The sequence below is a fragment of the Phoenix dactylifera genome, unplaced genomic scaffold (genome assembly GCF_009389715.1).
Source record: "Phoenix dactylifera cultivar Barhee BC4 unplaced genomic scaffold, palm_55x_up_171113_PBpolish2nd_filt_p 000717F, whole genome shotgun sequence".
Classification (NCBI taxonomy): Eukaryota; Viridiplantae; Streptophyta; class Magnoliopsida; order Arecales; family Arecaceae; genus Phoenix; species Phoenix dactylifera.
In genome coordinates this window covers 67,328-81,020 of record NW_024068096.1, presented here as the reverse complement: position 1 = coordinate 81,020, position 13,693 = coordinate 67,328, and the positions used below count along the sequence as shown (strand labels likewise).

The 13,693-nt window shown below is 35.2% G+C and overlaps 1 protein-coding gene across 3 annotated transcripts; it reads right to left on the bottom strand.

Moving 5' to 3' along the window:
* LOC103722903 (biotin carboxyl carrier protein of acetyl-CoA carboxylase-like) lies at nucleotides 1-13,297 on the bottom strand. Of its 3 annotated transcripts, none has more exons than XM_008813629.4 (9): nucleotides 13,229-13,297; nucleotides 10,814-11,047; nucleotides 7,821-7,900; nucleotides 7,207-7,266; nucleotides 6,865-7,089; nucleotides 6,627-6,689; nucleotides 727-795; nucleotides 580-625; nucleotides 1-494 (listed from the first exon to the last, which is right to left on the bottom strand). In XM_008813629.4, exons 1-9 carry the CDS (start codon nucleotides 13,236-13,238, stop codon nucleotides 424-426), a joined length of 858 nt encoding a protein of 285 aa, XP_008811851.2. In that variant the 5' UTR covers nucleotides 13,239-13,297; the 3' UTR covers nucleotides 1-423. The 3 variants fall into 3 exon arrangements, with proteins under 3 accessions (XP_008811851.2, XP_008811852.2, XP_008811853.2); XM_008813630.4 differs by having other exon boundaries at nucleotides 7,821-7,897; XM_008813631.4 differs by having other exon boundaries at nucleotides 7,821-7,894.
* Between the last annotated feature and the right edge of the window lie 396 nt (nucleotides 13,298-13,693).

Below are 13,693 nucleotides of genomic sequence, written 5' to 3'. Positions count from 1 at the left end.
AACACTATAACAGCTGGGATGATAAATATCGGAAAAATATGTTCATTAACATTGTCATCGGAACTCAGACCAGATTTAAAGACAAAGCTGCCTCCAACAATTACAGTTAAGCCACCACTTGCTTCCTGGTTGGTGCTTCAAGCAAAACTTTAGATGGCAATTAGTCGAATGGTGATTAGGTATGTATGATATAGCATTGCTGACCACAGATTGAAATTATCCAAGCATCATGTGAAAATTTCCGGCATCCAAAGTCCATACCATATTTGAGACCATCTCTGAAGAAACGTCAAATAACACAGCCCATTTCGACCAGCCACGAGGCTCAATGACAGTATATGTATTTATAAGCTATGCTACCAAAAACTCCTGCCGAGACCCTAATCCGGTCAATAACCTTAGTAAATTATGGAAACAACCTGCCTACTGAAGTTTCTTAATCCCAGGAAATGAAGGGAGAATTGCAATAAGAGCATCACCATATCCTACTGGTTCTGCAAAGCATAGCATCAACAAGGATTATGTCGATGAGCATCACATAACAGCCATAACATAAACACAACAGTTTGGCATCCTTACCACCATCTTTCCTTAGTATCTTTACTATCTCTCCGGAAACATCAGACTGAAACAAGTGATAAAAGAAAAATGAACTAAAATAAAAATATTATGCGTGCCATATTGGCTTCAATGCGAGGGGTTCTACAAATGGATACAAGCTAGTACCTCTACAGGAATCTCTCCACCAAGCTGTTCGATGCAACAGAGAATCTGGCCTTCCTTGACTTCTTGCTTCTGCCAAGAGTACATTACAAAAAATTAGATAGGGCCTACAAAGTAAGAACAATAACGTAGACCGGGATTTATTATTTTTACTACAAAGAACGATTGTGGGGTTGGCTGAGCAAAAGAAGCAACAGAAGTAACTGAAAAATAAAAGACATAAAAGGAAGCAACGAGTCATGTAATTGACCAAGCCAGAGCCATTTGTCTGTTGTCATGTTAATTTGGATTACTACAACCTGACTAGACATATTATCTTTCTGGAACAGAAACACAAAATATCCAAAGGTAATATGCACAAGACAGTCCCTCTTTTTGTAAATTGTCTCATTAAGGACAAAAGTACAGTTCTGAAAACATGAAGGCCATTGAGCAGACAAGCAAAAATAAAATTTCGGTCTCAGAGAACCTTGCAAGTTTGCAGTATTGATCAAGAGCTGCAAATAGCAATTTGTGAATTCTCAAGTCAATTGAAGTGATTTGGAAAAATCAGATATTGTTAAAAAATTTGCATTTGGGATATAATCAACTCAGCTCAACTTAGCTAAGCCTTAATCCCAAAACTAATTGGAGTCAGCTACATAAATCCTTTTCCTCCATTCCACTCTTTTTTTTTCTGAAATATTTAGTGATATTAAGTCCTTCCTTACTACATCATCCCATGAATTTTGGTCTACCTCTACCCTTCTTTCCTTCTATATGTATCAAATCACTCCATAAAAAAACTGGCTCTGCTTCCCTTTTTGAAAATGAAGAAAGAGAGAAGGGTTCGCTCACAGTTGTTCTACCTATAGAAAAGATCATGAAAGAGGCGATCAGAATGGTACCCGAATCCTACAATTCTGAGTTTCCAGATATATCGCACTTCCACTCAGGTCGAGGCTGCTACTCGGCCCTACGACGGATCAAAGAAGAGTGGGGAACCTCTTGCTGGTTTTTAGAATTCGACATCATTAAGTGTTTTCACACCATCAAATGACATCGATTCATCTCAATCTTTAAGGAAGAGATCGACGATCCCAAGTTCTTTTACCCCACTTAGAAACTGTTTTTTGCCGGAGTATTTGTAGGAGGTGAGAAGCGCCCTTACTCCATCATCCCTCAGCCTATGTTGTACATATCTAAACTAAGTCACTCTCTCAATTGGTCTTTAATTGGTGCCACCTCCACCTTTTTTATGAATGACTTCATTTATCATTCTATTTTTATTTGTATTACCATATATCCATTTCAATATTCTCATTTCGGCCTCCCTCATCTTGTACACGTTTTTTAACTGCCCGATATTCTGTACTATAAAGCATAATCGGTAGTATGGCTATCCTATAAAGTTTTTCCTTCAACTTGGCAGGTACTTATTATCATGTAATATCCCGGTTGCATTTCTCCATTTTATCCAACTTGCTTTAACCCCAAGGATAACATCCTTTTTAATCTACCCTTCCTTACGAATAATCAATCCTAAATACTGAAAATGTTCACTCTTATATAAGATCCTCAATTTTCACTCCATCTCTATCTCTATTTCTAATTAAAACCACATTCCATGTATTTCATCTTAGTAGTACTTAACTTAAAATACTTAGATCTAACACACTCCTTCGTAATTCTCACTTATGATTAACTCCAACTTTAACTTCATCGGCTTAAAATATGTCATCTGCAAACAGCATATACCATGGAATATCGTCCTAAATTTGCCCAGTAACCTAATCCATAACTAGCACAAAAAGGTCAAGACATATAACAGATCTTTAGTGTAGACCTATTATAATTAAAAATTCACTAGCATTACTGCTAGTATTTCTCACACTAGTAACCATTCCATTGTACATGGTCTTAATCATATTAATATATCAAAAGAAACTCATTTCTTTTCTAACACCATTATAAAACTTTTCTAGGAACTGTATCATATACTTTCTCTAAATCAAGATAAACCATAAAATGATCTTGAATCTTTCTTTGTATTTTTCTATTAACCTTCAAAAGAGAAAAATAACTTTCATAATCAACCTTCCGGGCATAAAACCAAATTGGTTCTATGATATTTTCATATCATATACCAATTTATACTCATTCACCCTATCTCAAAGTCTCATAATACGGCTCAAAAGTTTGTTACCACAATAGTTAGAACAATTTTGAATGTCACCTTTATTCTTATAAATTGGTACTATAGTACTCTTCCTTCATTCATTAGGTACCTTCTCAGCTTTTAAAATCATATTAAACAAATTAGTCAACAAAGTTACTTCCATCTAAACACTTCTAAACCTCATAAGATTCCATCAGGTCCAACCATTTTTCCTATTTATTTTTTTCATAGCCTCCTTTACTTCAGATACTGTAATTCTACGTGTACACTTAACATTTCTATTCTTAATGAACTAGTAAGGCATCCTAAACTATTTACAAAACTTTGATGGAATAGCCCATCAAAATAACTTCATATTTATTTGATTTTATTCTCCTTAACCAAAAATTTTTTATTTTCAGATTTGGTGCGTAATCTAAGTCTCCAGTTTTCCTTTCTCTTAGTCATGTAATCTTATACATATTTTCCTCCCATCCTTAGTTTCTAACTTGCAATATAACTTTTCATACACTTTAAATCTAGCCTCTCGTGTCGCCTTCTTAACTTTCTTCTTAGCTAGCTTATAGCTTTCATACACTTCTCTATTCCTACATTTATGTAGCCTTCTACAATGCTCTCTTTTAGCCTTACCAGTCAACTGAACTTTTTCATTCCACCACCAAGTTTCCTTGTTGAATAGTCCTTTTTCATTTGATTCTCCTAATACCTCCATAGCCACTTTCTTAATATTATTAGCTATCTCTTCCCACATGATATTGACTTTCCTATCTAGACAATTTTTTTTTCCTTCAACATTTTATCCTTAAAAGCCCTTTTTTCTCTTCTCACAAATTCCAACACCTAGTTCTCATATTTCTATTTTTTTAATCCTTCTCTTTCATTTCCTAATACATACATCCAAAACGACCAATCTATGTTGGATTGTTCAATTCTTACCTAGTATAACCTTACAAATTTTATACAAAAATCAATCGATCTTTCTAGTAAGGAATAAATCTATTTGATTATTATCATACACACTTTTAAAAGTTATCAAGTGAGAATCTTTCTTCTTAAAGCAAGTGTTAGCTAATACTAAGTCATATGCCGTCGCAAACTCCAAATTGGTACTTCCCTCTTTATTTCTATCTCCAAAATTATAACATCCATGCACCTTTTCAAAACTTATATTATATTTCCTTGCATGGCCATTCAAATATCCTCCGATGGATATCCTTTCTCTACTCTCTTAAATTAGTCTTATTTATGTTCCTCCAGAAGTGTTGCTTTGTAGCATCATCCAATCCCGCTTGAGGAGCATAAGTGCTAATGATATTAATGGACTGATCATCTAAGACTACTTTTATCAAGATTATTCTATCACCTAGTCAGCTCTTTGTTATTAAATTTATAGTGTGCCTCCCATTCATTTCTCTCATATTTACAGAACCTTATTTGATAAATCCGCAACTATTCCATGAGAATAAAGAGTAAAGAACACATCTTTTCTACATCCACAACTTGCATCTAAAGGCAAAAAAGGAAGCATGAAGTTGTCTAGAATTCTGAAAGAAGTCAAACAAGACACTATCACAAAGAAGTAAAAGGTGAGAAATGCTTTACAAACCAATATTGACCACAAATCTCCAAGACCCATTTGATTTTATTACAGAAAAAGAAAGCCCCAATCAAGCCTGGTCAACTTAACTTTGTAATCAATGCTTGTCATTTTGTTCTTGTGCATGGCTTGGCTACTTTTAACTCTCATAGTCTCAACAGAAACATCTTGAGACAGCATGGCATTCAACCAGGGCTGGCAAACATGCAAGCTGTTCTTAAGCTAGGTAGCGTTTGGCTCGAAATTTCACTTGAGTTTCGCTTACTCAGTTAGCAAGCGAGCCGAGCTAGAGCCACGATTAGCTTGCTCGAGCTTGGCTCATTTTAGCTCAAAATATCAATATGTAAGTATATATATATGTTATATATTTTTAATTATTATTATCAATATAAAATTTATTTTATATTTATTTATTGTAAATTAATACAATTTATGAAGAGTGGAATATATTTTAATTATAATATTAAAATATAATGAAAAGGTGAGTCTAAACTATATGAATGAAAGCATAGAAAGATCTTGAGCTCTCACCAAATCTTTTAAATGAGCTGTTCGTGAGGCTCGAGCTCAGCTTGGAATTTAAGTGTGCTGGCTCAAGCTCAGCTCGATTGTAAAACAAGCCAAGCTAGAGGCAGGCTTGGCTCTCTCATGTTTGGCTCATTCACACCCCTGCATTCAACCTTGTGTCATCACCTTGAGCATGATTGCCTAGGGTGTCTTAGCTAACTAAATAATCAGAAAATACTTGAAAAGAAGCTTTACAAGCGGCACACCATTAAATATTATATAATGACTATCTGATGACTGCCACAAGATTTTCGATTACATCCCATTAAGCTGATAAAACTTGAAAATAAAACTGAGCCCCAACATGTTTCCATCTTATTGGATTCTAATATTATATAATGACTATCTGATGACTGCCACAAGATTTTGGATTACATCCCATTAAGCTGATAAAATTGGAAAATAAAACTGAGCCCCAACATGTTTCCATCTTATGAGATTCTAAAGTAAGCAAACTAGTGATTGTGCCTACGGCATCAAATGCACTTCTTTCAAAGTCTGTCAATAGTGAATATTATAACAACTAGGAATATGGGGAAAAAATCCAATGATGCACCTTCTTTGCAACCCTGGCACCCAATAACCTTGAAAAGCCAACATGATCAAATCTTAAAGAAAACATAGACAGACCATTGATAGCTCATTGACAAATATTTTCTATGTTCATAAATGGGGGAAGAGATCATGAAAAATAAGGATAGAAGTATATATTGCATTAGATTCAATTTGCAAAGACAATCAAGTTAGGCCATAGAGAGAAAGATTCTCTTAAATTATGCCAGCAATAGACAAATGAAAAGATTCAAGAGAAACAAGGATCTATAAACTAGAAATTACATTAGCTTGGACTTGCGAATGGGTTTAGGTCTTGGTGGGGAAAATATAAACCTTTTTCTGGAGTAGCGAGATTGCATCAATAAAAGGAGTGGGAGGTGATATTTAAGAGATACAAGGTGCAGTATTTATGAGAAGAAAGAACAACAGGTGTAGACAAGTTGGTAAATGGTAAGAAACCATCTCCTTCAGTGTTTGGCTTCTAACTATTTGCTGGTACGGTAAAGTCTAGCTCAAAACTCATTGATCAGTAACTATATTAGATCTACTTCCAATTGATAAACTAAACTTGGTGTATATGTGCTTGTCTATTGAAATCATACCCATCCAGAAAACGCTTTTAGCTAATGCTAACTTTTCAGAGGAAAATATGAGCTACTTCTATTTTAGGCAATAGGCAATTTTAGAGCTAGACCACCAAGTGAACCCGCAGAGCATCTTTTCATCCTGTTCCAGACCACTTATCGGTTCTAATTCTGTGACCTCATTGCTCAATCATTTAAAAGATCTATAAGTTGATAAAAACCAAAAACATACAAACTGTATTTTAAAAAAGTACACAGAAATTTCAGTTTGAAGCAGAACAGTATGAGGATATAGGTGCCAACGACTAAAATTTAATTAGCTATTTTCCAGATTGCCAAAATAGAACAGATGAAGCCCCAATATAAATCTCTGCTCAACTACTTCAGGTCAGTTAGCTCCAATATTGAAAATCTTAAAGGCATGCCTTAATAAAAGAGTTACCTCTTTACATAATGGAGGTGCTCGCTTTCCTTTGATGGTGCGGGATGTCCTAAAGAACCCAACCTGCTTAACACGTAACATCAATGCAAAGACCATTCACAAAAGGAAAGAAAAAGAAGTGTACTTTATGGTTGAACAAATTGGAATGAGCCCTGGCCTAATTCGCGAGGAGAGAGGTGGGAAGGGGGGGAGGGGGGGGGGGGGGGGGGGGGGGGAGAGAGAGAGGTAAGTTCCTCACATTTGGTGATGGAAGCATCACTAATCCCTCATCTGAAGCTGTTCTCTGGATGCCACCTGTAGATGGTTTTGGTTTGGAGATGGCTAGGGAAGCTGTAGCAGCAGACCCATTTGAATCAGCAGTTTGGTTTGTAGTATTGGTTTGGGCTGGAGGGAGAATTGGAACAGGTGGGGGTACATTTTCCTCAACCAAGTCCCTTTTGACATAGAGATGAAAGCCTGCAAGCTAATCATAATGATAAAACACATAGATAAATAAAATAGTATTTATTTATTACATTTTTCAGAAAATCAAATAACAATGGCTACACTTCCATAATGTTTACAATTTGAAATGCCTTACATCCAGTTTAAACTCTGAGATAGAAGATGTATCACAGATGGCTGTGAGCAAAGGCTCCACCTGTGAAAATTGAAGACGAAAAATCACTGGGCAGACTAATAAACTTTCCAGCAAATATGGAATGATATACAATCCCCTGTAATCAGTTTATTCCCAAATTGTTGCCATTATGGTTTGTGACTTAACTCTTAAGGAAAAAAAATTAATCAATGTTTTTTGTGAAATTATTTACATGACAATAGATAATGGAGCTTGATTTTGTTACTAAGGATTATTCTTTTGGTCATTACGTCAATACCAGACAATGCATTTTATATTTCTGCATGGGCGTAACACTATATTATTGACATGCAAATTTAGATAATTTATATGTTAAGAAGCAAATTTAGTAAAAATAAGGACTTGGGATAGGAGAATCAAGTTAATCGTTTTCCTCTTACCAAATTAAAATATTTTTTTCAGAACATCACTTAAAGTTTTAACAAATTTTCAGACCTCAAACATGAAATCCACTTGCATTTCCACGGTTTTATGAGAGAACATGCAGCAGGACACTTATGCAGTCTTCATGTTTAAAGCTACAATTATCAACCAAATCAGAATGAGGTACTCACTTCTAGTGAAACTGGGATAATTTGGTCTACTTTAGATTTATTTTCTTCGAGCATGATGGCATCTGAATCGTTCTCTGCTACTTAGATAAATTGAGACATGTTAGCATAAATTCATGGAGACAGTTAACATCAGACAACAGAGACTCTTCAACCAATTAAAAGTAAATGCTCATATGACTCTCACCTTCATGCATGCAAGTATGAATTTCAATGCATGGTCAAATAATAGTTTGAATCTTAGATACCAAAGATGGCTAGAAGCGGAAGAACAATATAAAGGAATTTTTTTTAGTGGTCTGAAACAACTATATTCATGCAATATTGACGCAGATATTCTCCAAGAAACTTATTTAAAAAAATCAGCCATTTTATTTTCTCCTTAAAATATTATAATAGAAATTCTGCAATTTATGCATACAATTAATGCAAATAATTTAATGATTCAGTGTATAAGTATGACTGAAACTGTATGCTGAGAAAAACAGAACAAAGGCAAGCAAATGCAGCAACAACTTTGCAGAAGGGAATCATAAATGTGCTCCAACTCTTCATTTCATATTTCAAAAAAATGGTCTAAACATGTCTGAGCACGTTCTGGTTACACAAACATAATAAAAAATCACTAGCCTCATAACATCTATATCGATCTTTTCCTTTAAGGATCCTACTTTGTAACAGGTTCTATTACACAGCCTGATCCACTGAATGGGGAAAATGCTTGTGAATATCATTAAACCATTTCAACGCAAGTTTTCATCTATCTGCATAACCTCTTCCCCAACCCTTTGTGTTTCATCTCGTTCCTCTCTAATTCTACTCTTTCCGCCTCTTTGATCTTTGCTTCAATTCTTCTCTTCACTGTGATAAGGGATGGTAGTAAAGAGCACATTATTGCTGGTTATCAAGGTCAAAATCAGATCTGAGGAAAATCTGTTCTAGTCTACACAAGTAACCAGTGTTACCTAGACACTCCGAATTTTGGATTTTATGATGTGGCAAACACCTAAACATTTGGCTACTTCATGACCCTCTATAACATATCATACCATCAAATTATGATGCCATCATCTTTATGTACCTACTTCTAGCACTTCAATATCAAAGTTCTTAACTCTAATATAATAAACAGCCATTTCATCAAATTTATATAACCTTAGAACATAGGTCTAGCTCATTATTGATCATATGCATATATCACTATATAATATGTAATACATTGTGTGTGTGTGTGTGTGTGATGTACGTACGTATGTATGTAAGATATAGATGTGTCCTCATGCCTAACTTTTAGAAGATTCCCATGTTGGATTCTCCTGGACACTTCACACCCTTGTCACATATCCTAGCATCATTGTGAATAGCCCCTGAATATCCCATCAGGATTACATCAAGTTGTTTAAAAATGCCTAGTAAGCAGAAAAAGCTTGTGAGACTTCTTCATATTATGTGTATATATTTTACAAAAAGAAATTCTTATCAAATAATATCCTATGACTATTTTCTGGTTTATATGCTTAATAATTCATAAAATATAACTGCTAAACATTTCCAATGCTTGTTTAGGTTAACCTGTCTTGGTAAGTAGTAACAGAAAAATTACAAAAAAATGAGGGGAAAATTCGGGGTGTCTCATAGAGGGAAGGTTGATGCATTATAAGCTATACTTCATTAAAAAGACAGTTCCAAAGGTAGGAATTATTCTCTCTAAATTATGTCTATCATTTTTACACAGAATATGCCTTCCCACTTTTTCTATAGTATATAACCTATCCCCCCACATTAATTCCAGATGTTAAAAAAGGAAAAAGAAATATAACTATCAAAAAGAAAAGGACTCAAATCCTCTCCAATCAAGGATAGTGTTGCATGGGCATGGACACAAGAATCAGATTAAGAAACATGTCCAAGTGTTTGACTCAACAAGAAGAGAAAACGAAAATATGAGAGACACAAAAAAGAATAATTTTAATTAAAAACTATTATTAAAATGTTGATAAAATAAATATTAAATATATAATTCTTCCAATATACATTTTTATCTTCAAATTTCACAATAAGCATGAGAATTTTAGATAAAATAATTTTTATCTTCAAATTCTCTATCAGCGTCTAAAAGTTGTAGATAGAAAAATTTGATAAGTATCCATGCACCTCTGATAGGTACCCAATTTGGATATATATCCGACAAGGACTCTAGGAGCTCGACACTCGTGTACAGGTAAAACAGGTCAAGAGATAGCTTGTGATAGGCATAATGGCCTGTGATGCAGCAAGTCCCCACACATAGAGCAACACACCATCCATGTAAGGAATGGAGCCCACTACATCATGAGCTGACATGCAAACATAGTGACCCATGATTGGAGATTGGACCTGTCCAATCGAAACCCTAGCTGGAGAAGATCCAAATCCAAAACAAACAGTAAAAAAATCTGGAAGATTTTGGATTGCTTTTTAAAAACCAATCTAGTGAAAGAACATAAAGAATTCTTCCAGATCAAACCATATTTGTGGATATTTGTTTTCCAAACTAATTTGAAAAAAAAGAATGATCTCATAAAAATATGTAAGGATTTTGGATTGTTTTTGAAAACCTAATATGATAAAAATGTGGAAATGGGCAACCCCAAATCAAATCCTATTTATTGATGCCAGCTTTTTGAAAAAAAGTATTATGTTATTGATAAATATTTATATAGTTGGTATGGTATAACTTAAGATTTTATCTTTTCCTTTTTTTTCCCGCGCAAATGTGCATTGGCATGCCCCATTGCGAATGCGGTATAACATATAAGACCTCAAGCTTTATTTAAGTTTTTCATCTATAATGATGAAATTTACCCCCTATTACGAGAAAAATTATCCAAGCAAATTGCAATGATTTGTCTGACAAATTGCAGTTATCGATATGACAAACCTAAAACCAATATTTGAGATTTACACAGATAAGTTACAAATTAGTAAAAAAAATGTTACATTGAAAAGGCACATACTTCCAGAAGATAAGCAACATCTTGCAGCCAATGAGTTTGTGAGTCTCTGAGCCTGCTTATCAAATCCTGCAGCATGCACTGGTTCCTGCCATATCTGAGTTCCTTTAGAGCCATTCAGTGCTTCTAATCTGCCACTTTTTGTCCTACGAGGAGTAAACAATGCAGTGCACCTGAGCTTTTTGAACTCCGGATGAAAATTGAACAGTGTGATATTAGAGGTACTTCCTTGACTGCCTGAAACAAAGTGTCAGACTATAAAAGATGCTTACCAGTTTCGAGATAACTCATGCAACTGAATGACCCATATAAACAGATAGGAGATTCATCAATGCACAAGCATGGCAAGCTACACTAGCACTAATGTTTTGGTCAGTGTACAAACTATGGCTTTGCATGAGCATGTGACTGAATTGCATAATAAACCAAATTTGAAACAAAACCTGCAGCACTGATTATTTCAATGACAAACTATACCAAGGATTTATCTAGGGTGTTAAGGTACACCAGCACTATTGACCATACATTGCTGCAACAAGAGTGAAGCATCATCTCTCCTGCTTGATCTTTAAGAACCACTTGAATTGAAAAAGATAAGGACTTTTGACCAAGCATACATTGGCAAATTGTCTCCCATGCCACATTTTCAAATCTGCATCCTGGTAAGGGCGCCTTGGATATTTTCTTTCATGATGGCATATTTTTCCCCCTCAAAAATCTATTGTTTCATAAGATTTAAAGGTCCAGATAGATGTCAAATTTATCACAACTTTCGTTTGACTGAAGTACGACATGGCCAGATGATTTGCTTTACTTTTTCTTTAATCAAACAATTCTATGTTCGTGAAGTCCCAATAATATGTTTATAATAATGAGCCATTATTCCGAACCTACATATTGCTGGTTTCTTCTGAGGTTGTTGATGTCCTGCTTAACAGCTTTCCTTTCCAAGCAAGTTTGTGAACATATTCTTACCAGGGAAAGAAGCTGAAGATTCTCAGTGCAGAAATTCAGGAAAGTTATGTAGTGAAATATATAAAAAATTGATTGAACGCAAGACATCTTTCATCATGACTGCAAAAAATACAGGACAACTTAAAATGTGAAAAAAGGATATTTACCAGCAATATAATCTCTTTAAAAATTCAAGAAAAGTTACTCAAGCTGTATATAGAAAGTATTACTTAAATTCAGAGGAGAGAGTTGCTGGGTTCCTCGTCCCAATGCAACAAATAAATATCATACTTTTCCAGATGATGGAAACTGATTTTGAACACAACATAGAGACATTGGGGTCTAAACTCTTTCCCACATCTGCTTGTGAGGTGCAGCATGGTAGGAAGAGGAATACCAATGTGCTTCACCTAGATTCAAGGTGTTAAGTTATATCAGGAAGAAAACAAGTCAGATAGCGAAGTACCAAAGCGAGTGCTGAAAAGAATGGGCTAAGTACATCCCATAATCATCGTCAATCCCTTTGCCAACTAATGAAGACACATTACAAGAATCCTCAATAAACATTCATTCCTATTTAGTGCTATCTCTGAGTCTATTCAAGTCACTGTTGTTCATACTGATGGTGAAAGTGAACGGAGAAGAAAGATGGCGGGTACCAAGCATGCGAACGTTTTGTTTCTGATAATATCCATCGGCACACAGAAACTAATATGGCTTTTCTTGTTTTTAGGGTTTGCAAAAATATCCACAAGAAAATCAAAAAGTTTAATCCGTGCAATCATAAAAAAAATTATAAGTAAAGAAGATCGAATATTTGGATTTGCAATGCTGTCTCACAGATGAAGCCCGAATCCCGTTCAAGGAAAGAAAGAGGAGGAAGAAGAAGAACAAGAACAAGAATTCACATATGAAATCAAGAAGAAGAACTATTATAAGTTTCAAAATTCAAGAAACCAGATCGGTTACAAGATTTCAATCACTCACAAATTCTCAGCAAGGAAACTAATATCAATATCAAGGAACATTGTGGGGAGGGGAAAAAAGGGGAAAAGGGGAAAAACAAGAAGCGGAAGTTTCAACATATCGATAAGCGCGTTCAAAGGGGCATGCAATGCCGCGGCATCACACAAAAAGAGCAAGAAGAACACGCGAGAGAAGAAAAACAAAGAGAAAGAAAAAATGCCATAGCAAACTAGAATCTTTGATAGCTTTCAACTATAAACCGCCCAGGATTCAGTTTTGAAAGACCCGTCGTGCAATCCAGAAACCGAACGCTGAAGAATTCGTCAAGAGAAATGGAAAAGAAAAAAATAAATCCCTTGACGGCATTCGGAACAAGAAACCATTTACGATTAGGTTTTCGAATGAAAAACAAAAACCCATCGAACAAGATCGTCGATAGACAAAAAGAAGAATGGGAAGACTTCGTTCGAGAGACAGAATGGCCGACGTGGGACTTACATGTAGCCATGACCCTTCTTCTTCCCCTCTCTCGGTTCTTCCCCTCTCTCGGTTCCGTGCTTCCTTTTTTTTTAAGCCCCCTCTTCTTTCTTTGATGGTATTTATAGTGGCACCGAAAAGGACAGAAACGGAGGAGGCCATATTGTGTGCGAGTCTAAGTTTCCGTCTACCGACAGTCGTTAGGCGGCAGAGAAACAGCTCGATCTGTAAGGAGCAACAATTAGGGATGACAGAATATGATCCAACCCGCTAATTCGATCCATATTCGATACGTTATAAATAGATTTAAATTTAGCCTGAACAATTTTGGATCGAAAATAGGTTGACCCATTTAACCTATTTATTAATTGGATCGGATACGGATTTTAGATGTCTGACCTTTTTAACCCGTTTATAATTTGATGCCCATAGATTTTTTTTTTTTTGTTTGCTGGAAGTCTGGAAGACTTGGACAATCGGGCAGCC